The sequence below is a fragment of the Oryzias melastigma genome, linkage group LG6 (assembly GCF_002922805.2).
Source record: "Oryzias melastigma strain HK-1 linkage group LG6, ASM292280v2, whole genome shotgun sequence".
NCBI classification, from domain to species: Eukaryota; Metazoa; Chordata; class Actinopteri; order Beloniformes; family Adrianichthyidae; genus Oryzias; species Oryzias melastigma.
The window spans coordinates 15,696,231-15,723,564 of NC_050517.1; the positions used below are offsets into that span (position 1 = coordinate 15,696,231).

Below are 27,334 nucleotides of genomic sequence, written 5' to 3' on the forward strand. Positions count from 1 at the left end.
CACGATGAGAAAAATGCCATGCTAAAAACACACACACACACAAAAAACAGTTTTTAGATATTATATTTGGGCGAATCTTTAACTTAATAAAATCAGATCAAAATATGGAGAGTTTATCCCACATTGCAGTTGGTTCTGATATGTGTTAAAGAATTCTTTGAAAATTAAATACTAAATAATTTAAATTTACCCAATAAATGGTTTCTCTAGTGACACTTCCTCCCTCTTTGATATCCTTAGGACTTATTAGCTGGTATCTGGGAAAAAAAGGAGTAATCAATTTAATAAACTTTGTAACGAGCTTTGCATTGATGGTGCTGCCACGCCCACATCCAACCCTGTTACTGCAACAGGTGAAGGTGCTGATGGAGATGGGGATGATGGGGTCTGCCAGCCTGGTGAAGCGCGCGCACGCACGCACCCCCTCCCTGTCTTCCGCACTGATGTTTCGTCAGTTCATTGGCTGTTGACGCAGCGTTCTCCAGAAGGTGTCCGTCACCGTTTGCAGGGAGGAGGACGCGCGTCGCGGCCTGCCTCTGCGTCTGCCATCTGTGCGCCCCTCCCTCCCTCCCTCTCTCTCCATCCCTCCCTCTCTGGCTCTCAGCATCTCAGGGAGGCAGAAACCCGACGCTCCTGATCGCCGCTGTCGCCGCTTTTGAATGAACAATCGCGGCGTTTCGCCATGTGCTGCTGAATGCGGCAGCAGTCGGTGACGCTTCACGGGCGAGCGTGCGTCAAAGCGCTGGATTCGGAAGGCATTTCTCGCTCTTCAGCTGGAATTTTCCAAGGGCACCAGCATGCGGCAGAGATGATCTGCCGGATGAAGTGAGCAGGTCACAGGGGGAGGGCTGTGCAGTCACCGACTTCCCAGAGTTGTCTGTTTTTTAAAGCGTTTCTGGGGATGATGCCACGTCACGAGGTGATGGGATCCACGAAAAGCCGCAGCTCCTCCGATTCCGTCCGCCTGTTTTGGGCGATGATCCTCTGAAAGAAACTGTTGATGTTCAGCCTTCGCTGTGCGCGCGGCCGGATCGCAACATCCACCTAGATTTTCTGGATTGCGTAAAATGATACCTGGATCTGCCGCATCAATGCTACCGTCTGCAGAAGCTGCGAAACTCTACCAGACCAATTACGTCCGCAACTCCCGAGTCATCGGACTTCTCTGGGCCATTTTTACTATCCTGTTCGGCATCGTGAACGTGACCATCTTCTCGCAGCCCTATTGGATCGGGGATGGCGTGGACACGCCGCAGGCCGGCTACTTCGGCCTCTTCCACTATTGCATCGGGGACGGACACTCCAGAGACCTGGCCTGCCAGGGCAGCTTCACCGAGTTCTCCGCCATCCCCTCCGGTGCGTTCAAGGCCGCCTCCTTCTTCATTGGAATGTCTATGATGCTGGTGGTCACCTGCATCGGCTGCTTCAGCCTCTTCTTCCTCCTCAGCACCTCCACCGTCTACAAGATCTGTGGCTGGATGCAAGCAGCCTCAGGTAGAGTCACATTTTTGACATTTTCTGTAAACATGTGGTGTATAAAATGTTTAAAGCATCTAAAAAACAACTTTATTACAAAAAAACTTAATCTGACAGAGAAATAAAAAGAGAATAACGAATCTAGCTCATTACAGCAAAGAAAGTGTGTATTCTGAAGGCACACAAACTGCCTTTTAGCATTCTCTGAGTGTATGGTGAATTGTTTAATATGTATTTATTCCAAATTGCCATTAAAACATCCCTCTGAAGTAATAAACGTCAGTCTGAATGCACAGGAAGTTGTCCCTAGAGCAGACAGCGCTGTCCATGGTGCTGAAATGTGGCTGCACTCGGGAGGATTCATTACTACCAAACCCTGTCACTCAGCTGGAAAGGTTAAACATGTATTGAGATTGTACTAGTCACTGAAATTAAAGTTGAAAATGGTGTTAATGTTATTAAAAAGCACATTAGAGATCTGCTCAGCGTCATTTTGCGTCACTGTTGTTTTATAAGATGGATACGAGAAACATTTATTTGTTCAATAAAACTGTTACATTCAGTCATTTGTTGAACGCTTTTACTTGATGCATTTTGTGGTTAAGTATCTTGCCTTGGGACACAGTTTCTGTCAAGACTTGGATTTAAAAACCCTCAACTGATTGGCGGATGGAGGCTCAGCCCAGAACAACATCCCACATTATCAGAGATTGAAGAATATTTGCCGCTCCAATGATACTCTGGCCACACTTACATTATTGTGTCATGTCAATTGCAGGATTGAAACTGCAGCTGCCTCTGCCAAACATGCTTTTAGTGTATGCCGTGGGTCATATTTCGTCAATAACATTTAGATTCAACTCCTATTGTACGCAAAAGGGATTCTCCTGCTCCATTCTGTGTGTTTTTCATCACGTAAAAAATCAGTCAGACTTTCAGCAATCTTGGTATCAAAACGTTCAACTTGTTCAGGAAATTAATGTATAGTTTTTGAAATATTCAAGAAAATATGCCCCATAGAAAATGAATGAGAAGTCTTCAAATTTCAAAATTTTAATATCAACAAGTCTTTAAATATATTCATGGGTTATGTTTTAGTCATAGTAATATTTACAATTTTATAAAATAATAATTTTTAGCAACATACTAATGTTTTTGGCTAATTTGTTATCTACTGTGTTTTTTAAGGCTAATTTAGTGTTTAGCTTCTATTTTAGCAACAGGCTAACATTTTTGACTAATTTATTTCACTGAAAATGTTAGGCTATTTTGAAATTAAGCTAGTATTTAAGAAATGTGTTAGTTTTTTTTTCTAATTTGCCCTCTACTGAGGTCTCTTATGCTAATTTGGAGTTTAGCTAATATGCGAGCATCATGCTAACGTTTTTGGCTAATTTGTTATCGACTGAGGTTTTTTTTAGGCTAATTTAGAGTTTAGCTGCTAAATTTAGCAACAGGCTAACGTTTTTGACTAATTTATTTTGAGAAATTTAAGGCTATTTTGGTCTTTAGCTAGTATTTCAACAATGTGCTAGCTTTTTTGGCCAATTTGGCATCTACTATGGTTTTTTTAAGCTAATTTGGAGTTTAACTAGTATTTGAGCAATGTGCTAGCTTTTTGGCTAATTTGTTATCTACTAAGGCGTTTATAGGCTAATTTGGAGCTAAGCTAATATTTGAGCAACATGCTAATGTTTTTGGCTAATTTGAGACTTCCATCCATCCATCTATATTTTATTATCATTTTATCCTGTGTAGCAACTTGAGGTTCATCGAGTAGGCTAGGTTTCACATCTTATAACTATTTTTGGAGTTTAAGTCTTTTAAAAGCTTTTTAGGTTCATTTAAGTCTCACCATGACTACTGGTTAAAAAATGCCACAAAAGAACCAAAAAGTTTGTCAATACTTTATATTTGTGTCTTTTCCTCACAACATTTAGTGTAGTGTTGCTTCATGATTGAAACCAGATCTTACTTGTGACTCAGTTTTTGATAAAATCTACAAGTGTTTAAGAAACACTTAGGAATACTGTCTTTCAAGATATCCACATATGTATGCAGTAGTGTGCAAAACCCTGCAAATGCTTTAACATCAAAGCCAGAAATGCTCCTATACTGATAAAAACTTAATTTCGGCTGCACGACTGCGTCATACTTAAGTTGGTTGCATAATATGACTTGCATGCAGCTAAAATGTAACGCAATCCGAGCTATCGTCATCAGCAGATTACAAAATAAGCTTTATCTCATCCACGGACATCAGATATTTGCACGTCAACGTTGGTGTGTTGGGGAATGAAGGGGTCAGCGGTTAAACTGCCAGCACCACTCTGGCAGGGGCCGAGACTGTGGGAACATGTTTTCCAGGATGAGCACACGCCCTGCATCAGTTGAGGAGCGCCAACGCTGCCAAACATCAGTCCTCTCAGCTGCATCTGTGGTCAAAGCAGTCAGCTCGCTGTTTGTAGCAAACATAAAGGGGAATTGTTTGGACCAGCTCCAGCTGAGGGTGTTATGTTGGGCCGAATTAACGCAATAAGCCAAACTAATGAGGAGTCCGCCGGGCTTTGTGCTTCTGCTGCTAAGAGATGAAAGGGAAAGTGAAGAAGAGAGACCTTGGTTGCTGCAATCTGGTGCAGGGACGCCTAATGAACACGCCTGGCTGATTAACACTTAACACTTGCTTAGCTGACAATTCACATCACTGCCTTTGCTAAATAGCTCCACAACTGACAGGTGCTTTACAGATCAACCGCCTGCCTTCAGCACACAGAGACAGACATAAAAAATAGTTTTTATGTTTCTTCCCTTTGTCTTTTTTTTCCTTTTGATGCAAAATTTCAGTTTGATTCAGAAAATGTGATGTCATTTAAACTAACAGAGAGGAAAATTGACTTTGGCCAAAGCAAAGCTTCTCAACACCCATCCAGCTACCCGAACGCTTAGAGGACAAAAGTGTCAGAGTCAGTATTCAGAGCACTGCTCTCTGCTCCACAACATTAATCTGTCTCTCTGCTTCAGCAACCATCATTACGGGACTTTCTTTTTTTTCTCTGAAAGAAAGGTGACATTTTTTAGATTATTTTCAAAAATGGGCTGCACATGCACAACATACTGAACACTTGAGGGTACGGCGCAGAAAGATAAAACAACTCAGCTCCCCTTATTGGGGGAAAGGACTGTTAAAGAGGAGGAAAAAAATGTTTTAATTAGAAAATTTAGCATCATTTCAAACTTGTGAGATATATGACTTCCCAGAATGCAATAGGAGTAGTATTACTCCATATTTGTGTACATTTTTAGTAAGCATTTACATTATAGTGATTCTCCCACTCCTTTCCGGACGTTTTTTGGCACGTAAAAACTCAATCACACTTGGTATCAAAACATTCAGCTCGTTCTGGGCATCTCTACTAGTATTTTCCGTTCTCATAAACTTAGTAATACATTTTTTTTGAAATATTAGGCAAAATGTACCACATAGGAAATTAATGGAAAACGTCTTAAATTTTCTACATTTTAAGTAGAATCGGAACAAGCCTTAATATTTCATCTTTTATAGTAATTTTCCAAAAAAAGGAGTTTAGCTAATATTTTTGCAACAAGCTAATGTTTTTGGCTAATTCATTATAAACTGGGGTTTTAGGTTAATTTAGAGTTTAGCTTTTATTTTAGCGATAGCCTAACATTTTTGATTATTTTAGTTCACTGAGAAAATTTTAGGCTATTTTGGAGTTAAGCTAGTAAGCCAACTGCTAACGTTTTTGGCTATTTTGGCATATACTAGATTTTTTTAATGCTAATTTGCAGTTTTGCTGAGGAACATTAGGCTATTTTGATGATTAGCAAGTATTTAAGCAACAAGCTAGCTTTTTTTTTGGCTAATTTAGCATCTACTAAGTTTTTTTGGAGTTTAAATTATATTTAAGCAACACACTAAATATGTTTGCAAAATTGGCATGCAGTGGGGATTTTTAAGCAATTTTACTACAAATTTTTCAGAAATTTAGGTAAATTCTTTCAAAGTTCTTTAACAAAATTTCCAGTCTTTTAGCAAATTTTCCATTTTGCAAATAGCTTTTGCATTTTCAGCAAATCCCTTCAGCAATTAAAGTAAATTACGTCACTATTTTCAGCAAAAAGCTTGGGCACGTTTACATAATGTTCTATTAAAAGGTGCAAAAAACTCTACAATTTGCTTTAATTTGTTTGAAATCTAACTAATTTCTCCCAGCGACTTTCCAAAGTTTCTGCTGCACATGTAAAGACCTCCTCTAATGGAGGAGCTTGTTCATGATGAAGTCCAGGTTGAAGCTGCTGAAAGTTTGATGAGCTGGCCAACCTTCAGGACACCGCCAAGGTCTCTGAATGTTTCTGACTGAGTGCAGAAAGTGCTCATGCCTCCACCCTGCCCTTGATGGACTTGTATCTTTCTTTCCGAGTTATTTCGGTGCCGTTGCACGAGTTCATGACATGCAGATTATTCCGCTGAAACAAGCACAGGAAGATTTATGATGTGCACTTACCGTGATGTGGTCTCCTTTCCCCGTGCAAAAAAAAGTTATTTTCTTTTTTGGTAGTTCTGTAAAACATCAGTTTGTTATAGCTGACACCAAAAATATTAATATTTGTGAGGTTGCAGACTTTGGGCCCCTAAAAGATTCAATTTGATTAAATTAGTTAAACTATATTGCGTATAAAATGTAGGAAAGGTAAGAATCAGAATAGCCAATTTATTAAAGATGCATAGAGGCTACCTTAAGGTGAGGTTTCTATTTTTTCATCTGATTTGTCTGAGTTTGCATATCCAGAAATAAAAAAATAAATAAATAAAAAGTTGCTTTTAATTAAATAAGCAAAAAAACATGTTAGAACAGCCTCCAGAAACATCGTCTGCTTGTCCTTTCATGTGTTTATTATTCTAGGATGAGATGCACTTTACTCATCCTGCATGCTTCATATTGTACACAGTCCAGTGCTTTTTGGAGTATCAGCTTCTTTTGGAAATTAGGAGCTTCCCAGAAAATAATTAACCCTTAAACACCTGAGGCGTCACCAAAAAAAGCACAAAATCTTTAACACACTGTAACTTTTCAATGTCATTCCAGTCGATTGTGAAGGAGAAAAGCGGCTCGTACGAGCCGCTTTTCTCCTTCACAATCGACTGGAATGACATTGATCGTGTTAACAGTTGAAAACTTAGTGAATCAAAGAACATGAAAGAGCTCCGGTGTTAAAGGGTTAATAATAAAAGAAGGTGTGGTAAATAAATAAATTAAAATGAGCAGATGAACTATAGAGACCAAAAGCAGGAAAAAAAAAAAATAAAAGCATTGCATTTTTGCATATATATCACTAAGTTTATTAGATGCAACTTCTTCTAAAGATTTAAATGTTTCATTCTGGCCTAAAAGCTGTAAATAAGGATCAGAAGAAGCAGGCGACAGAACGCAAAGAGAAGAGGTCAGCAGGGAAGCAGCAGAAAGCCGGTCAGATAACAGATGTCGAGAAGGTAGATTGATCCTGTAAGTCATTTTTTTCTGCCCTTTTCTTTCCACGCACTATATCATTATCTCTGTTTTTTCCCCGTTCTCACTAATGGCCCTTTAGCTCAATTGAGAGGCGTGTTCTGAGAGGAGCTTTTAAAGCCTCTTTGAGGCGCAGGGTGGAGGAGCTCAGCGTGAGAGGAGCAGACATGCAGCAAAACCAGAGCTGGTCCAGCTTTGTTATTAATGGTGCAAATGAGCACTTTGGGGCGGGTACCTATCAGGCCTTTTGAAAAACACTGAAGAAGAGTTGTTTCTGGTGTTTTAGGGTCTCTTTTGCCGCCCTGAAAAGGACTCTATGATCCTTTTTGACCGTTTTTGCTGAAAAAAATGACCAAAAATCTCTTTTAAGCTAACTCTAAAGTCTTCTTGTGGCTGATTCTTCTTTTATCAGTTTCTAATCAATGATTTTGACCTCATAATTAAGTAGTTTTTTTTTAAACATGTATGTAAAAGTTAGGTTTTTAAGCTACTTATTTACTAATTATTTAAAGTACAAACACTTGCCTTAAAGGGATCATATTAATAAAAAAAAATATTTAATGATAGTAGGACTTCTGTGTCATAAACTTCTCTAATATCAATCATTTTTCAAGTTTTTTTCACATTACTGATACATTGCTTAACGTCAAGATCCTTAAAATTACAAGATTGTCACCCCTTAATGCCTGACTTAATTACATTAAAAATATATATTCTTGAGTTTTTTTTTATTATTTTATTGATTAAGAGGAGTCCCAGATTTAGTATGTTGCAAATTAGCAGCATATGGCGTGAAGGAGGTTAAAATGATGCCAAATGTAGACGATTTAACCCAATAAGAGCCCCCTCGACCTTTACATTTAATCATAGAATCTCAAAGAAACTTTAAGGTTTCTAACTGACATTTTTTACTTTTCCAGTCTTTATTTTCAGATGACATTTTATGCTCATTTTACTGTATTTAAATTACATACTTAGAAAAAAACCCAAGTTAAGTTGTTTTTAACCGAACTCCGAGACTAAAAAGGGACTAACTTTAGCTTGGGTTATCTTATTTCAGAAAAAAAAAAGGGGTTAAAATGAAACCACTATAAGCCAAGACAAGTAGTCTTGCTCTAAAAAGTTACCCAAAAATAAATCCAAATAGGAATAACCCAAGTGTAAGGATATTTGTTTGTATGCACACTGTTTCGGTTGATTTTACATTCAGTCTTTGCTAAAACCAAATATATTAAACCAGTTTTTTCCCCTATCAAGTTTGTAGTTAGTGCAAAGAGTTTTACAAATGTACCTACACGGATTCATTCAGTGCTCTTGTCTTTGAGTTTCTTCTGAATATCTATTCAGTAACATCGACCTGTCAGGGGACTGCAGATGGAAATTAGCCTGCGGCTAAAGTTTAGCATTTGATTTTAAATGTTCATTCATATGCAGTGTCCTTTTCTTAAATAAACATGTTTTTATGGCTGTGGAATATAAACTCCCAAACAAATCTAGACCAAAAGACCAATGTGTTGATGCCTTTCAGGAATGGAATGACCACAGTCACGATTGTTAACAAATACAGAAACCTTTTCGCTGTTCTCACTGTCTTATAAGAATGGGATGTGCAGTCATCAGACAGTGATGGAAGCTCCTGTTTTCTTCAGTCTTTTTGTTAGTAAACCAAACTTTGTGTCAGCTTTAGAACTGCTGGTTGCTCTCATAGTGGAAACCGTCTGCTTAGATGTGATCTGATGTTGTGTATCGCTCCTGCTGTCAAAGACACACAAAGAACAGGGAGTCATGTCTCTCTGCAGAAACATCACGATGAATAACCGCCAGAGCTGACATGTGTAACTCAGCCAAACAGCACAAGTGAGAGCTGTCTCCAGGTTCTACAGACCTCTGAGTTCTGATCAGGAGATCACTTTTATTTTATAGACTTAATGGTAGAATGTTTTAATCAAGTGGGGAAATTATGAAAGGTCATGACTTTTGGTGGGAAATAGAAAACATTTTTTTATATAAATGTTTATGGTTTATGAAAAGAACACTTAATATAATAAGGAGACACAGAAAAGCTGGTGCTTCATTACCTTTCTGGTCAGGATTTTTACTTTTTTTAGGTTAACAAAAAAAAGGTTGACTAACAAAGTAAAATAATCAATTTAGTTAAATTTGGATGTTCAAAATAATAAACCCTGTAAAGTCTGCTACATTAAAGAATAGACAGAACTTATAATTTTGGGGGAATTAACATATTTTTAAACTTTTAATGAAATCCAAAAAACATTGCAATGAGTTATAAGGAGATATAAATTGTATCAAATAGTGATTTGATATTTTTTTGTTTACAACAATTGTTGTTTAAGATGTAAAAATATTGGCAGAAGTTTGCATGAAAAAAGCCCCTTATTTACCCACAGTCTCAAATTTGATCCACATATTTTTAACGCAGTTTAACTATATTATTAAAAAATAATTAGCGACAAATTTAACTTTTTTATCAAAACAGTGAGTGGCCATTTAAAAAAAACAAACAGCAACAGATAAGTTATTTTCTCCATAAAGTTTTGTAAATCAGCAATAAAAAAGTTTTTCAGATTTCACGGAAGCAGCCATTTTGAAATGAGCAGGAAAGTGACTTCTACTGCCCCTAGTGGACTAGTAATGCACTACAAGACATACACCATGAACCAAGTTTCAAACAATGGGTTTTTATGGAAAGTTTGGATCATGTCAATAAGATAGAGGTCACAGAAATCCATGTATCAAATATGATACACATGTAATATGTTATTCATAATGTAATTTCACTGCACAAATGAGTCATTTATTTTAATAAGATTGTTTCTCTTATTTTAGGGTTTTATTTTGCATTAATACACTTCAATGTATTGGTTTTAATGATGTATGTATTTTTGATGAGGTTATGTATGTATTTTTTGATTTTGTGTATTGTATTCTTTTAATGCGGACCCCAGGAAGAGTATTCTTACCTTTGGTTAAGACTAATGGGGCTCCTTAAATAAATAAATAAAAGATACACACATTGGGTTAATAGAAGTATAGTCTGCTTCCTAAAAACTAAACAGTTTCCAGAAAAGTTTCATTTATTATTTGAAAAAAAGCCTTAAGAATAGCTAAGATCTCTCCATTTATTATCTTAAACTAATTTTGTATTTTCTTCAGAGGCTAAATAGAATTTTCTGTGAGATATATCTCCAGAAACACAGTACTGCTGGAGACCAACCATTGTTAGGATGACCTAAAATATCACAAAAGTCCTAAATGTTGAAGTATTACTGTTTTTCTTTGAACTTCTTGGACTATATTTTCAAATCTTTAAGAACATTTTGTCATAATGACAGTTATTTTTGAGATAATTTATTTTTTGATGAATTGAATTGCTTGAAAACTTAAAATAATGCATGTTTTGAACCACAGGTGTTCTTTGATTGGGCCTTGATATAATTTTAAGAATTATTACTGCTCATACACATAAAAAAATCCATTCTAGATCTAGAATATACAGAACATAATGATGTCCATATGTTCACATGACATATGTTACACACAAGTCTGACTGACGTCAGTCAGAAATGGGTCTTTAGGGTTTCTCACTAGTTTTTACACCAGTAGGTGGTATTATGGACCCATAACCAGATGACGCTCCTGTCTTTTGGTTTGTCTGTCTTAAGCTCATAGATCATTGTTAGCATGTGTTGTCAGCGTCAATGTGAGCTGCTGGTAAAAGCGTTCTCACAGCTTTGTCTGTTGTTACTTTAGTGAACGGAGCTGTTTGTAATGCTCCACACGTTTTGGCGTCATGGCGGTTACACCTCTTTAGCCCCGCTATGGCATAACGTGAGCAAGTACTGGAATAATTACCCTATGAGGAGATCATGTGGAGCTGCACAGCAGTGAGGAGGTTCGTTACAGCTCTGGTTGAACTCCCAGCTGAGTTCTTTCTGTGTGGAGTTTGCATGTTCTCTCCGTTCATGTGTGGGTTTTCTACGAGCTCTCCAACTTCCTCCCACAGTCCAAAAATATGTGGGAACAGAAAAAAATGGATGGTTGCTGGCATTAGGAACAGTAAAGACCGACCTCAGCTGCACCTGTGGAGCAGTGGCTGCATCCTAAAACAGAGAAAACATAATGGGTTTGTCCAGAGCTCATTGTTAACCTTTCAAATCAGGGATGTGGAGACTACAATGTTGAAAAAATACAATATGATATTTTATAACACCAAAAATCACAAACAAGCCCACTAAGAAAATGTAGAGACATAAATGTAGATCATTCTCACAGCTTTTACCAAAGTTGGTCCCTTTCAGATGATATTCATCACTTTATCCAGGATCCTGGGCTTCAATATACCAAATAGCTTAATTCTGTATCTGAGCAATATATCAGAAAATCAATTTAAAAATGACTAACTTTTAGTCAAAATGTTTGCAGCCGCAAACAAGAAAACAATCAAAAGACGATATAACAACTAGTCAACACAGCAGGAATGGGAAAAAATGATGAAGGACATTGTGATGAAGAGACTGAGACGTTGAATTTTTTTAAGTTAGGGAGCAGGTACAGGCAAAAGTCAAGTCAAAGGTAGTCAGTACTCTGGAGAGGGTTCCCTCTGGTGGTCGGAGGAGGACATGGCAGGTTGTTTGTAATATACTGTATGTGATGGACCTGCTGATCATAAGATAAGAAGTCCAGAAGAACTTTGTCAAAAAAAGGTTGGAGAAATAGACTATCTACACGACTTGTACATGGAGAATGTTACAAAAACCTGTAGAACCAAGACAATCCAATTTATTTTGCTTTTTTTTCTTACTGTCCTGTATTTCACTTATATCTTTCAACAATATATATTTAAAATTTATAACAAGAAGCAATCATTGGGCTAAATTTGGAAATAGCATTTATTGTTTTATTACTTAGTATGAGCCAACTGAAAGATTTTTCCTTGTTTGCTTATTAGCAAATATAAATTTATTTAGTTTGTTTTGTTGTTTTCTAATGCACAAATGTCAAACCGACACTAAACTATCCCCCAAAAATCAACGTTTTCATTGTATCCCTAAAACCCAAGAAAAATCAATGTTGTGTGCTCATTCCTTTGATGCAAGTGGATCATTTTGTCTTTTTTCATGCTTTTTAGCTTGTTAATTTTATACTTTTACACATGCATGGAAATGACTTCTTTATGATTTCCCCATTAAAATTTTCTACAAGTTTTTGTAACTAAAAGGCACTTAGGTAAATCATTCAGTAGACACTTGTGGGCGAATGCAGCTCCCAGTCCTGTGTGCCCTCAGAGAGGATGGAGGAACGGGATCTGAGGACACCATCACACTCATTGCATATGCAAGTGTGGAAATTATCATGCACGGCATGCACTTTTCATGTTAATTTAGTGTGCAGCAGGGCAAGGTTGTCTTAAGCACTGTTATCTAAATTCTAAACACCAATAAAGCCAGAAACAGGTCATAAACCCCAAAACACTCAATGATCATAAAATTTAAACTTTGACAAAACCTCAATTAATTTTGATATTTATAGTAGTGTTATTTTCATATTAAGATATCTAAAAAGGTCATTAAAAATAGAAAAATAAAACCCAATTTTCTTTTATGACATGACATTGTTGACACATTTAACAGTATCTTTATTTTAAAATTTGCTCTCTAACATCATTTAATTTTTAATTTTTTAATCAAAATGAAATGCAAATTAATTCATGTTTGGCTCAAATATTTCTGGAGTTGTGAGTTGATTTTTTTTTTTATCACAGGAAAGGCAGAGGTTGCGTTTGATCGCTGCTGCCCTTGCCAGTCTTTATCCTTCACGTAGGTGCAGGTCACATCTGTGCGGTTACATAAGCCCTCCACTCGTGTCTGACCCCTCCCTGCCCCAGCATGATGCAGCGTGGTTCTTTTCTGCCACCCTGCGATCCGAACCACCACATTCCCACCTGCTTATTTGGGTTCTGTTCTGCTTACAGATCTCACAGGGTTGATGGATGAAGAAAATTGATCAATAAACGCTAACAATTATTCCTATGACTACATATAAAAGCTCTAATAAAATATCTCTATCATTTCTGGCAATGTAGAGAAAATGAAAAAATATGCATTCAATTTGCCCCAAATATGGTCAAATGTTTGGTGAAACCTTCCAACAATCTGCAGCTTTAAGCATGTTGACTTGGGAAGTTTTTCTGCTGACCTTTAAAAAGTTTTTAGCAAACCTTAGTGAGCAGATCTGAGCTGGTGGTGTCAGCCAGCTCTGCTTGAACTGCTCCGTGAGCTCTGGGCATGAGCTTGTTGTTCCGAAAACATGTTGTCAGATTGCAATACCGAGCGAGCCTGGAAGCTTCTCGCTCTGCTCAAGTTTGGCCAGCAACTAAAACAAAAATAGATTTGGACCAGGAGTAGCTGTTGGAGTCATTTCCAAAAGTTTCTCTTGCTCCACTTCTCACCAAATTTATAACACTTTGGAATCTCATTTTTTAGATAACACTCTTAAATCTGCAATCCGCCTTTTCATCTTCCTCGTGTCACATAAAACCTTAATTGCTTTGCATTTCCCATCTAGATTTTTTATCTGGTTGCCATTAGAGCTTGGTTTTTGAATAGTTGTCTCATTATTTTTAATCACCACGTTTCTTTGTTCCCCTTCCACCTCATAAACCTGGGCTGTGGCTTACGCTGTGACACATTTTCACACTCCATTTATTCCTAATACATTCATAATACACCTCTAATTGCCCCATTTATCCAAATGTAATTGTGGCATATTATTGTCATGGTTTCGAGCCATCTTTCTGGATGCTCATCCACTCATCACTGGAACCAGGAAGAAAACTGTAACTCTGGACTCCAGGGGAGGAGGATGATCCTGCAGACCAACCACAGGAAACACAGGATTAATCAGAGACATTCTGTGCTTTCCTCATTTCTCTGTGAGGCTTCAGAATCTACATGAACTTTCTGAAAGATTGGTCAGATAAAACAGAATAAAAAAAATAAAAAAATAAGAAGTTCAATGAACTATTAATCCAACCCTGTTTGCTGTCAAACTAAAGAAATATAAGACATTTATATGCATGTCAGCCCTCAGAACATACTAATAGCACATTAATTAAAAACAATCATCTGCCAGTGGGGTCTTATTAAATCAAGAGGTGTTCTTGACATTTAAAAAATAGATTTAATAGAATTTTTTGGAATTTATTTACATAGCAATTAATGAACTAAACCACTGAATTAATTTATATTCCTACAATCCAACCTGATATGTGTGAGGCAGGTTGTTAAATGAATCAAATCTATTTGTATGTCTGCATTCCTTCACTACACACTATCTAGAGCGTTCCCCATTTTCTAGAGCTGTCCGAATCAACAATTCCAAAATTCAGTGCACTTGAAATTTCCCAGAAGTCTTTGCAAACTAGCATACATCGATGCTCGCTACATTAGCGAATTGTTCAAACACAATGCATTGTTTTTGAACATTTTTTTTGGAAAAAAAATGTGTTTAAAGTAATTTTTGAATAAACCCTCCACATTTTTATCATCAGAACGCAGCGGAGACACAAACAGACGTAGTGAAATGTTTGTATTAATTTGATTTTCACTTTGTGAAATCAGTGATGACATTTTTTAAAAAAGAAAAAAAGAAAAGTAGTGAGCGTGGTGTCCGAATTGGTCTAAAATTCCAGGTTACTAGATATTTTTTATAGTAGTAAGGGATTAGGGTGGGAATTCAGACATAGCCTGAAAGTACATCAATTAAAATAAAACAGGCATTCAGTGGGGATTTATTAAATCTTGACATTTGAAAACTAGATTTAATATAATCTTTTAGGAGTTTGTTTAATTAATTGACTGAGTAAATGAATCGATTTATATTCTTACGCTCCAACTTGATATGTGTGAGGCTAATTGTTTAATTGAATCAAATCAAATCCACGTCCTTGAACGTAGTGGCTAATAATTAGCATTAGCTAGCTAGGTTTTCCTCTCTTTATCTTTGTTGTTGACCCATTTCTGTAAAAAATATAAATAATTATCTGATTTTGTAATTTTTTCTGTTTAGGGTTAATGAAAAAAAGGGCTCCATCTTTGGAAAGAACTTTGACCTTTGAAGAAACGGGACTAGCCTAGTTTAGGAGGCAGTAGGAAACGGTCACAAGAATCTAAAACTTTTGTTCTATTTTTAAACAAAACAATGACTGACTGTCAGCCACTTGAATGGGTTTTCCAAAACTTTACAAAGCTTCAGATTCAGTGGTTGTACACAGAAATGCCTAGAAAAAGAATATGAAGTGGAGATGCAGAAGAAATCTTGTTAAATGTCCACATTTTGGGAGCCATAGTGGTAAACTCAACACCTTCTATATTTGAGCTAGTTTTCATATTTCAGCTGAAATCCAAAGAAGTCCATACAGTTAATATGCCTGCCTGTCATTGTTTATATGTGGTTTATATAAAAGCAGCATAAGACAGCCCTGCTCAGGATGTGTCGGTTTAATCCCATTTGTCACTGCTGTTTACATACAGAGTGGAAAATTTGATCCACAAAGGAATGTGTGAGATGACAAATAGGATTCCTTTTTTTATGCTTTTACATGCTTCTTTTTTTTTTTATAAGAGTGCGATTGATGGAAAGCAATGAATAAAATCTCTGGTTTCTGTCTGACACGTAGCTCATTGGCAAACACGGCGGATGCACTCGGCCGGGCAGCTGTGTTGACAGTGTTGGAGCAAAACAGATTACAGGCACACAAATCCAATCAAGCTCTGGATGTGAATGGAGGTGACCATGGACCTCCGCGCACTTCCATGAACTGCAGTTAACATGCAGAGATTATACAAAGCAATATCACTTTTTCCGTATAGATGGGATTAACTAACCCCTTTTGGAAAATGAGCCAATGTGCCTCTGCCAAAATGCTGTTTTATGCCATCTGCTGGTCCGACTTTCCTGCAGCTCTGTTTGCGCCGCATCTGCCCTACCTACAGTCTCTTACATAAGCTGCTGTTTGCCAGCAAGCGTCTCTCACTTCAGCTTCCCAATTATCCCGACGTTCCCGGACGACAGAGAGACACACCAGCGTGAAGGTGTGTGCTTGTGGGGGGAGAAGGCAGGAGCGTCGCTGAGAATAGCTCTGCTGGGGGGCTCCGGCATATGGTGCCTCTGACGTTCAGTGCAGTGATGGGTGCTTGCTGGCAGCCACACAGAGGACATGAGCCTGGCTCCACACGAGCACACAGTGTGTCTCCACCTTCCTTGCTTTGCCTCATAATCAGCCTCTCCACTCCTATCCACTGCTCTCCTTCAGCTCCTCTGGGGGGGATGGAGAAAGAGAAGAGCTGAACGGATTGGATGAAGAAAAAAAAAATCCCCCTTTAGGGAGCTTGGACTGACAGGTGCATTCTGTCAGGAGGGCTATAGGAGGACGCAAAGTACAGCATTCATTGTTAATGTATAAGTAAGTGCTGAGCATAATTTGTCACGCATAGTCAGAAGATGGGAGTTTTCACACTTTTTTCCAGAGAAATTTTTTGCTTTTACAGTGAAACTGAAACAAATCCCGTCTCACTAGCAGCTCAGAGAAACTCTGCTTTGACTTAATCTTATGGCTATCATTAATTAAAAAAAGTGGGTCACTTACTTTTTCCTTCAACTTTCTATTTATTAAGTAAGCACATAATCCTTAAAGCCTTAGATTTTTCAGCACACACCTATAATCTGTGAAGTATATGTAGTCATGGATATCTCTCAATAATGCATTTTTTTTCAAAGGGAATTTTTATGTAATTGTTTTAGGATCTTAAGTCTTTTTAGGGTTAATAGCTTTAATACTTTTATACACAGATTGTGTTTGTCAAGCTGAATCAAGGAAATGTTGGCAGTCTATTTAGCTTTTTTTTTTTTTTGGTATACTGGATATAGGCTGTAGAACAAGGGTGGGTAAACTATGACCCGGGTGTCATACGGGGCCTGCTAAACCATTTAACCTTATAACACTGTCATTGGCAGCATCACCAAGGCCTTTGAGGAGCCAAGGAGGACATTTACATTTTTTGCATTGTTTTTTTGCAAATTTAGAGAGAAAGAAACAGACATTTTGTTGTAAATAGTTTGATACTGGACAAATTTCAACTCTTAACTATCAAAACCTGTTGTTCATGTTCATTTGCACAGTTTTTCTAACTAAAAACTCTAAAAATCACATTAGATTATTTGTTTTTTTTTTACATTTTAGATTGTTATAATACTATAATGAAACACATTAAATTGTAAAATAATGATAGATACTGAAAATTTAATGACTTCTGGAAAAAGGGGTAAAAGCACACATTTGTAGGAGATTCTTTGACCTTTTCATACTCAAAAATAGTAGAAAAGTCCAGGCGGACATTTTGAGGTTTAGGTGTTAAAGGGTTATCTGGCCCACCACACTAAATCATTTTGATAATCCATAATAATGTTATATAATTCTCTTTAATGTTTGTGTCTTCCCTTAAATGGGGCACCACAAATGAACTAATTTGTCTGTAGGTGCAGAAAGTTATTTTACATTCATGTTGTGTTGGAAGATTTGTTGTTTTTTTCACGTTCATGTGTGTTTTTGGCGTTTTTTCCAATCATTTCAACAAAACAAACACAGTGTGTTTTTTTTCCTTGTAAGAAATATAAAAATAGAAATAAAACATGAACAAAACTACTGTTTTTAAAATAAAAAAAGCATGTTTTTGTCTGGATTCCATGGTTTTTCTTTCTCATATGAGGATGCTCACCAAAATACTTCAAACATCTGATCCGGCCCATCTGTAAAGTTTTAGAACCTTTTATGGGCTATAGCCAAAAAGTTTGCCCACCTCTGCTGTATTCCATTGATTTTATATGAAAACTGGACTGAGTCATTTTTCGTTTTCCTTTTGTCGCTAATACAAGTCATCGTTTTTCAAATGTCTTTCTGCCACAGATTATAGTAGCTGCACTCTGCTAGGATGAGTCTATCTGATTTGCATTGGACTTCTGTCACAGAGCATAGAGGGTTCGCGTGCTCCTCTTAGCACAAGCTGCTTCTGGAAACTAGTGGCATATGTGACACCTTCTGCTGATGAAGCCAGAGCATCTCATGGAGACGTTCACCAGAGAGACGGGCTTTAGAGAAGATAGGACTTAACTCCGACTACCTTTTCTTTACAGAGTATGTGAGCCTCCATACTTTGAAGTTGCATCATTACTTTTTATTTTCCAACCTATGATGAGAGGTATAACCAAGTATTACATAAAAGTATTGGATAAAAACAAAAAGAGGGAGTAAATGCACAGTAAGTCAATTGAAACAACCAAACAGCTCCATGTAGAGCCACAAATATTCATTATCCGGACATTTTCTCTCCTGTCGTCTGCAGCGTTAATCTCCTCTTCAAAGTTATCCGATCTTCTATTTGTCACACACTTAGCAATGCAAGCAAAGCTAAGAAAATCAATAGAGTGGAAAATATAAATAGCAGCTGAGCGGCACTTCATCATGGCCTGCTTCTAAGCCTGTGTAAGCAGAGGAAATTTAAACATACATGCTGCAGCAGATAGATGAAGCAGACTGACAGTCATCCTGCAGAACATCCTTCAGCTGGTCTGTGAAGTCTGATGACATCCTGGAAAAGAACAATCTGTCTTGGGTTGAACGTTATTGACTCGACATCAATCAAATCAAGAAAATGATTTAAAATTCTTTACTATTTGGAGTATAAATATTTAAGAAATCAAGAATTATTTTCTTGTGCAGTAAATAACATAATGCCATTTATTTGCATGAGTAGAAACTAGAAAAAGTATTTTCATCTCATGTATAGAAAATGTATGTTGAAAAAGATTGATTGACACAAGAAAACCAAAAGAACAAAAACAGGGGAAGAAGATTGACGATTAGGAGGAAGAGACGTGACTGAAACAATGTGGGAGGAGCTCTTTTCATCTTCTTCTTCTTTGTTTTTCGGCTGCTTTCTTCATCCGCCTCCATCTAATCCTGTTTTGTGCATCCAGCCAGCCACACTCGTGTCCTCCTTGACCACATCCATGAACTTCCTATTTAGTTTCACTATAGGTTTTTTTCCAACCTCAGCATCTTTCACCAACATCCTCCTGTTCCTCCTCTAAAACCTTCTCCAAAACATCTATAGAAGCTTTTCCTCTGATGCAGGAGTCTGCAACTTTTAAGGTTTCTTACTCGTCAAAACCCATTGAGAGCTGCACAGTCCAACTTCACCATTTAGAAAAATACACTTCATTCATGTTTTGTGGCCTTTGTATTTCCTTTTACTTTTGACGACAGTTCTTACAAGTTCTTTTCAAAATAAAGTACACCCTGTGTCAAAAAACAGAGTCACCTGCTGAATTAGAAATTTAAGAAAGCCAAGTCAAATAGTTTTTTTTCTATTAGGCGCTTCTGACTTGAACATATTTACATGCAAGCAAGTACGAAAACTAAAGAAAATTCATGTTGGCTACACGTAATACATTATTTTACGTAATACATTATGTATTTTAAGTGTGCTCAAGGTTAAATGTCGTTGTTGGTTGCATGGTATTGACCTAACCATAACCATGACCATAACCTTTCCTACGGGGTCGCGCAGTCCAAAAAAAAGTTCAACATCGGCCGCACGTATCTAGAAAATTACAAGCAAATCACTTGCTTTCTATTATGATAACGGTAACATTTCATAATAAGATTCCTTAACAAGCTTTATCAAAACATTAACAAACATATTAATGTGTTTAGAAGGTGTTAGTAAGACATTTATTAGCACAATAAACCTAATAAAGTTTATTCAAATATTTAGTAATATTCATTAACATCTAAAATGAGACCATTGTATACAAAGGTCATATTAATAAACTGCTTATAAGCTTAACAAATGTTCAACTATCTTTGTCAAAGTTATATTGAGTGTTTTGTGACAGCTCATCTTAAGTATTACCATGATAACTTTAGTGAGCCTTCTTCCCTTTTCTTAGTGTACAATCCAAATATTAAAAAAAAAATAATTAAATAAACAGCAATAAACCACTCCAAAAGTAATTTAAACCTTAAACCATATTTTTTCTCAGTTATCTGACATGTTAAAACACAAACATTATGACCTAATTAACCATAACTCCAAACCTATTATTCATTCAAATGGATTGCATTTTTTCTCAAAGCCAAGGAGCCACATTGGAAGGTTCAAGGTAGATCACAGTGTCATCTGCAAACATCATGATCCACAGAGATTCCTTTCTAACCTCATCAGTCAGTCTGTCATCACCACAGCTAACTAGAAGGAGCTCAAAGCTGACTTTTGTTGCACCTGGAGCTCCTCTGTCACACCTACAGAACATCTTAGAGTTCTTTTGCACGTCCTGAACATATTTCCCTGCCACTCCAGACTTCCTTATACAAACCACAGCTCCTCTTTCTGAATTCTGTCATAGACTCTCTCCAGATCTCCAGCAGCATCCTTAAAGTAGATACTAGATCTGTGTTAGCATGAAACCATACTGTTCCTCACGTCTGACCCTAGCTTAGCTTCCACTACTGTTTTTCATTACTTCATGGTAAGGTAATTTTACTTGAATAGCACATTTCATGTAGAAAGACAATTCAAAATGCTTTGGTTTCCCTGTTTCTTAAGCCCCAGAACATGTCTCCTCCTTTCTTCAGACATCCTCTCACTCTCTAAAACTATACTTCCACCGAACACTCCCATACCTCCACAGGTAAGATGTCGGGACCAACAGCCTCTCCTTCAACCATCCTGATCTCTCTTCCTCACAACAGGCTCCTCCTCTCCTTTGTACTCTCTAAAAGTCGTCTCATTCATCAGCTCCTCAAAGTCCTCCTTCCATCTTTCCATCAGGCTTGTGACCCTAACCTGCTTCAGTTTTACATTAGATGCCCACACTTACCTGGAAAGGAAAGCTCCAAATAGTGCCCCCTTGTGGCTGCCTTTGTAATGAAAACAGTCATTCCTCTAGCTGTATGTCCTTCCAAGATGACCTCTATGTTAAAAGACAGTTTTCGTGTGATTTCTGCTCCTTTAATTTCTTAAAATGTAAAAAAAGGTTTTAAATAAAACATTGCAAAAACTGATTTAATAATAAAAAAAATTCTGTTTTTAATATTGATATTGTTGCTCATTTTTTGTCTCAGTCTTCATTGTTATCACCATGACTGGAGCGTCGTTGAGGCGCGAGCTGCTCGGCTCTGTCACATCTGTCTTACTCGCTTTCTCCCACGGTTACTTCTCTTAATTATTGATGCACCTCAGGAGCATTAAAGACTGCAGTGTAACTAACAAACTGCAGCGCTCGTGCTCTGCAATGCATGCATGATGGAAGTTTGCGTGTGAGAATACAGCCTAATCTCGCTCATCCTTGAGAGATTATGGAGGAAAGTGAAGTGGAGCAGCAAACGCTTGTATTTTTTAACACAACATTTAGGGCTTACTTTGCTATGTTTCAAAATTAACCTAAAAGTGGAGTTTAGTGAGAAAAGCAGTTAAATGCTTGTGGTAAAAAGAAGTAAAAAGTGTTGTATTATTAATGTGCAATGCGCTCCGAGTAGATATGCAGTCAGCTTCTTTTCTCAGGTCTTCTGCTGCTTTGCTGCAGCCCCACCTCAGAGAAGAATCTCATTCCAAAGCAGGATGAGAGAAATTTTCTCCCTTCGGGCAAAAAAAAAAAAAAAAGGCGAAGCTTGTGGTCTCTTGGTTCTCCGGTGCTGCAACGTTACCTCTGACAGGAACTTCTTTTAAAGTGAAAATGAGCCAAAGCCAAGCAGAACATGAGAGGCACTCCGAATGAGAAGCTGCAGGTTAAAGGTTAATATTTGCATAGTTTAAATAGCAAAAGGAAGAAATCGTGTAAATCCTTAAGACTGAGCCGTGAGGAGAACAGTGGAGTTTTTTAAGGACATCAAAGGAGTCACTATATATTTTTCACTGCTGTGCTTGAATCCAAATTAACTGCTGGTTTTTCACTCTTCTTCAAAAAATCTGAAGCTAATTATATTCAGAGATATATATGAAAATGCACATAAACTCAAGAAACACCATTTGAATTGGAAATCTTCAATTCTCCACCTTCCTATCTTCTTTCGTTCTACCTCCTGACAGTATTTTTTTTCCTCTTTGCATCCTCATCCTCCCATCGGTAGGTGTGTGTCTGGTGCTGGGCTGCATGATCTACCCCGACGGCTGGGATAGCGACGAGGTCAGGCGGATGTGCGGAGAGCAGACAGACAAATACAGCCTGGGGGCCTGCTCCATGCGCTGGGCTTACATCCTGGCAATCATGGGGATCCTGGACGCCCTCATCCTCTCCTTCCTCGCCTTCGTCCTGGGGAACAGGCAGGACGGACTCATGACGGAAGAGCTGCTGGCTGAGAGCAAGGGTGAGGGGAATTTCACTATCCATCCATCATTTTTGGGGGCTGCTGGACTAACCCAGCTACTGTTACACCCTGAACAGGTCAAGAGTTGACTTCAACAAAAAATAACATTTTCTTCATGTTTTTGTTGCAGCAGCTCACAAAAATCAGCAAAATTTCAGATTTATAACCAGAATTTTAGGCTTAACATCCAAAAGAAATTTCTGTAAAATCGCACTAAACTTATCATGAAGGACAATGAAGAAAAGTGCTCTGATTGGTGATTATTTAGGGTCCAAAAAATAGAATTAAAAAAGCTTAATAATATGCTAAAGTGTACTGCATATGTCCTAATGTTTTTCCTGTAAATAAAAACAGTCATTCATGTTGATAATTGAAGGCCAAAACCTCATAAAGCTTGTGCTAAATTAAAACTCTTGATTGTAAAGTAATGATTTAGACTGTCTGCAAACAATCTATGAATTCAAATACTGTGATTTTTTTATGTCAATAAATATTCAATCATAGAACAGTATTTGAATTGTACACTAGATATTTAGGAAAACGTGTCCCTCTTTGTAGTATTTGTACTTTTACTGTTATGGTTAATATCTAATGTGTCACTTACTAAATTATTATTTTTGAATACATCTTTAATACTACTCTCAAAATACTACTAAAAACAACAAGAAAAAAATCTCATATTAAAGAAGAATAATTCTTTCCAAGATCAAGATTCAAGAAGAATCTCTTAATGTATTTATGCAGTCATGTGACTTTTAGCAGACTAAAAATAAAATGCACGCTCATCAGGAAAGCAGCAAAGCTCCACTCTGGGAACATAATCAGTCATTGCTCTTCACTGGGGAGAAGAAGGAGCCTTTTAGGCAACTTGAAAAAGTCTTGCAAAATAACATCTCACTTTTTAGGAAAACTGTCTTTTTCATTTAAAATTCATTAGAAAGATTTTTTTCTTCAAAATCCTCCTTTGACTAAAAATGTGTTTTTCAAGCTTCTAACGTTCAGATTATCTGTATGTCTTTATCTTAGACTTTGGATTATGCCAGTTAGAATCCAAAATAAGACATTTTTTTTAACAAACTGTAAAATTACTGTAACTATGAAAATATTGGACACATTTTTATGAGAGATAATTTGGACTTAGTTGCTCAAACGTATCTATACTCTTGCACAAGTACTGTTATAGTCACTTATAAAAATATTTTACTCCTACGTACAAAAAATATACTCCTATGAGTTCTATTATCCTTTTACACTTGTATATATGTGTTGTTAAATATAACAGTGTAAGGCTACAGTGGTAATAATGTCCATTTCTGGCATGGTACCGTCAGTGTATGAGTATATTTGCGTTTGTGCATGAGTATAGTACTATCTAAAGGTGACAGTGGTAGTAGTAGTATCTATGTAAGTTCATGGTCGTGTTTGTGCAAGAACTTCTCCATGACCATAAACTATTAAAAATGTAGTATTTCAACATTTAAATAACTTAGATAGGACGCAGAACAGTATTACTAGAACAAAAGAGAACTACATGTGTCCTAATTTCCTCTATGGAATTACAATAAGGAGAGTGGAACTGAATACTAAATAGAGCAAAGAAAAAAAGCTCTAGGATATGAGATAAAATATGTAAAAATAACTAAAAGTGTAATTGTAATTATACACATATTTGTATTTGATTAAAAATTGTATATACTCGTTCATTTCTACAAGCAGTTTTTACTGTCTTCATAAATGTTATCTCTGCTGCCATCTGCTGGTGGTTATTTGAAGTGTTTGTACTTCATATAAAATTGGAGATTTTAGACCGAAATGTTTTACTAAACATGTTTGAACATTTTCTATGTGTTTGTGTTCTTACAGAGGGAGGGAATGCCTAAACAAGTTCTTCGGTGAGTATACTGACAAAAGTAAACCTTGAGGTAAATGTTTGTAAAAAGAATTTAGTGTAGTTTTGGATACTTTTACAAGTCAATAATTTGAAGAAATAGACAAAGGAAATATCTATAAGTTTTAGATATTTTTGCTAATGCCCAAAGTGTAGTATATATTCAAACTAAGAATAGAAAATATCTAACTTAGTATTTACATCTGTCAGTTTATGTCAAAAATAATGAGCAACTTACAAGTATTAAAAGAAATTGAAATTTATTCCAGCAGATCTATGAGTTTAAATAACTAAGAGAAAATATTGTGTAAATGTAAAAGTTTTGTATGTGGACATTCACTGGACAGAATTGCCATATGTCAATAAACTGTAAAAATGTCTTAAAAAATTGTTTTCTACATTTTTTTTTTTCAGATTTCTGGGTTCAGATGTGTCCATTTACATGACGCCCCGCAGCGTTCAACACCACCTTATGAGGGGAAAGCACTATGGGTTCACAAGGAGGAGAAAATACTCTGTCTACATCTACCTGCAGAAATCCAAATATAATCTGCCTTTGCATCAAACCCAGGATTGCTACATCTGACTCCAGCATTTAGATGGGCCCAGCACACCTCCAACCACACGTGTCCCCTGAGCCAAACCTTTGCGCAGCACTGAATACTGAATAGACCATGGCAGGAGAGGAGACTGTTATCCTGTTTAGAGGAAGAGGACACGGAAGATCCACAGCCTGCCTGAGAACACACGGACACCCACACATATGCAGAAACCAGATGAGGACTTGGACTGGACTTTTAAGTCTCACAAGTGAAGCTTGACTCTAGACTCGACAACTTCAGACTCGGTTTTGCAATTTTTATGACTTTTGAACAATTTTCCCATTTTTATTTTAAGTTTTACCTCAAGAACATCACTACAAGATATAAAAGAGGTATTTTTCAATGTTTTTTTCCTAGTTTTGGGGATAGAAAAACACAATCTGCCAGCTAATGTGTTGCCACTAGATGTCATAATGTGGCAAAATTACCATAATATTCATTTTTTATTATTATTTTTAAGACTTGAGACTTTAAGTTACAGCTAAAACTTGAGACTTGTCTTGGATTTGTGACCAAAGACTTCAAACTTGACTTGGACTTCCATAAAAGGACTTGTGAGCAGTAACACAACCCTGTACAAATAAGCAACAATTCAATAATAAACAGTTGTAATTACAAGTATCACATTTCACCACTTAGCTGTATGTGTTACCATTAGAATGCATAACACGATTTGTTTGTAAAAAAAAAAAAAAATGTAAATGTGAATCCATTGTGTTTAGGTTAAAGAATAACCCTCAAAGCTGGAGTTTATTCTTGTATTTATATTCCACTTTGTCCCCCTTATTGTACTAGAAGAAAATATTTAAGACTGTTTTATAACACTATCAACATTAACTTGTATTACAAAGTATGTACAGTGAATATTTAAAACGATGTAGGAATTTTAATCAACTCAGCACCCTGCTAGCTAACTTTGCACAGTGCTTCATTTTCAGAGGAGACCTGCTGTTTTGTAGTTTGTGTGACCTCACTGTGATGGTGGCTGTCGGGTTTGACTGCTGCAGGGCTGCTGTGTGTGCGAGTGATGGGACGAGTGCATGCACATGAGTGCGAGGTGTGAACATAAGTTTGTCAGGTCGGTGAGCAGACGTGCCAGCCTCTCACATCGCTGTCCAGTCTGTGTCTGTCTTTGTCTCCAGCCTGGCTGTTCTGTTTCTATCTTCTTCGATTGCTTTTCTGTGTTTCGTTGGGACGTACAGGGTACAGCAGGAGTGTGGAGACGGTGAGTCAGTGAGGCGTGTCCCACCTTAACCTGTGGATCTGTACCTGAGTAAAAACAAATTCTGTAGATATTGATTAGAGATCATATCAAGGTGGGGATCAGCTTAGACCAATTAAAATGTTTCCTTGGAGAATATATAAATACTTAATAAAGGTTTTCACTGTAATCGACTGTTGTGAAGTTTTTTTTTTTAGGCAATTGACAATCATCACCAAGAGAAAAAAGGATTTTTTTTACAGGATTTTTTGCAATTTTTCTGCAGAATGTAATTTTTCATTTTTTAACCCATTAATCCCAACAATATGGGAGCACATTTTATGCAGCTGGATGGATCAGTTGACTGCATGCAGGACTAATGCATGAGATGTATTTACCAGTGTTGGTCTTTAGGCAAGACCCTTCATGCTACTGCCTAACTGTGTAGCCTGGATTTCCCTGTGCCGGTCCCCAGCCAGGAGAAAATATAGGATGGGGTCAGGAAGGGGATCTGGTATAAGATTATTTGCCAAACCAAATGTGCAGATCAGTGAAAATTGTTTTGACCCCGGATAGAATATGCCGAAAGGTCTACAAAAACAACACGAAAGCATATTTTATACCCCATCAAAAGTTTTTGATGAAATGCAACAACTTTGAAAATAAATCAAAACCCCTTCATAAATTGTTCAGATTGAAGGGCCAAAATGTCCATGTTTTTCCTCCTAGAGTTTGAAATCAAATGATCACATTTTTTTATTTAATCAGATTTAATCGGGCCTACAGAGCATTTCTATCAAAATAGTACATCTGAACAACTGAGAAATACTGTAACTTTTTAGAATTGTATTTTATTAACATCTGATTAAAGACAAACTGAACTTATTTATATGGCATGTATATTTTCAGTGTGATCGCAGTTTTAGATTTTTGTATAACAGTGAAACAAGGACTTTTTTTAACACTTGTCTTTCTCTTTACAGACAATTTCAATTTCTCAGAAATCCTGCTAATTTTTAGCAAGTAGTTTAGGATTTTCATTACTTTAGGCATTTGTGTTTCAAATGTATTTTTTTTTAACAAAATTTATTGATCCAGCAAAAGTTATGCCAAAAAGAACATATAATCTCGAGGGTGAAGTTGAACAAAATCAATACAAATGTTTTCCTTTAATCATATGTTTAATGTTTGATT

The 27,334-nt window shown here is 36.9% G+C and overlaps 1 protein-coding gene across 1 annotated transcript; it reads left to right on the forward strand.

The window, feature by feature from the left end:
• The first annotated feature begins 429 nt into the window (after positions 1-429).
• LOC112152839 (LHFPL tetraspan subfamily member 3 protein) lies at positions 430-26,334 on the forward strand. Its single transcript, XM_024282637.2, has 4 exons — positions 430-1,494; positions 22,213-22,449; positions 24,313-24,341; positions 24,752-26,334. The coding sequence occupies exons 1-3, from the start codon at positions 1,068-1,070 to the stop codon at positions 24,327-24,329; spliced, it is 681 nt and encodes a 226-aa protein (XP_024138405.1). The 5' UTR covers positions 430-1,067; the 3' UTR covers positions 24,330-24,341; positions 24,752-26,334.
• The last annotated feature ends 1,000 nt before the right edge of the window (positions 26,335-27,334 follow it).

Coding starts and splice junctions, on each gene's coding strand:
- LOC112152839 (XM_024282637.2), top strand. CDS start 1,068: ATGATACCTGGATCTGCCGCATCAATGCTACCGTCTGCAGAAGCTGCG. Junction 1,495..22,212: donor CTGGATGCAAGCAGCCTCAG/GTAGAGTCACAT, acceptor TCCCATCGGTAG/GTGTGTGTCTGGTGCTGGGC.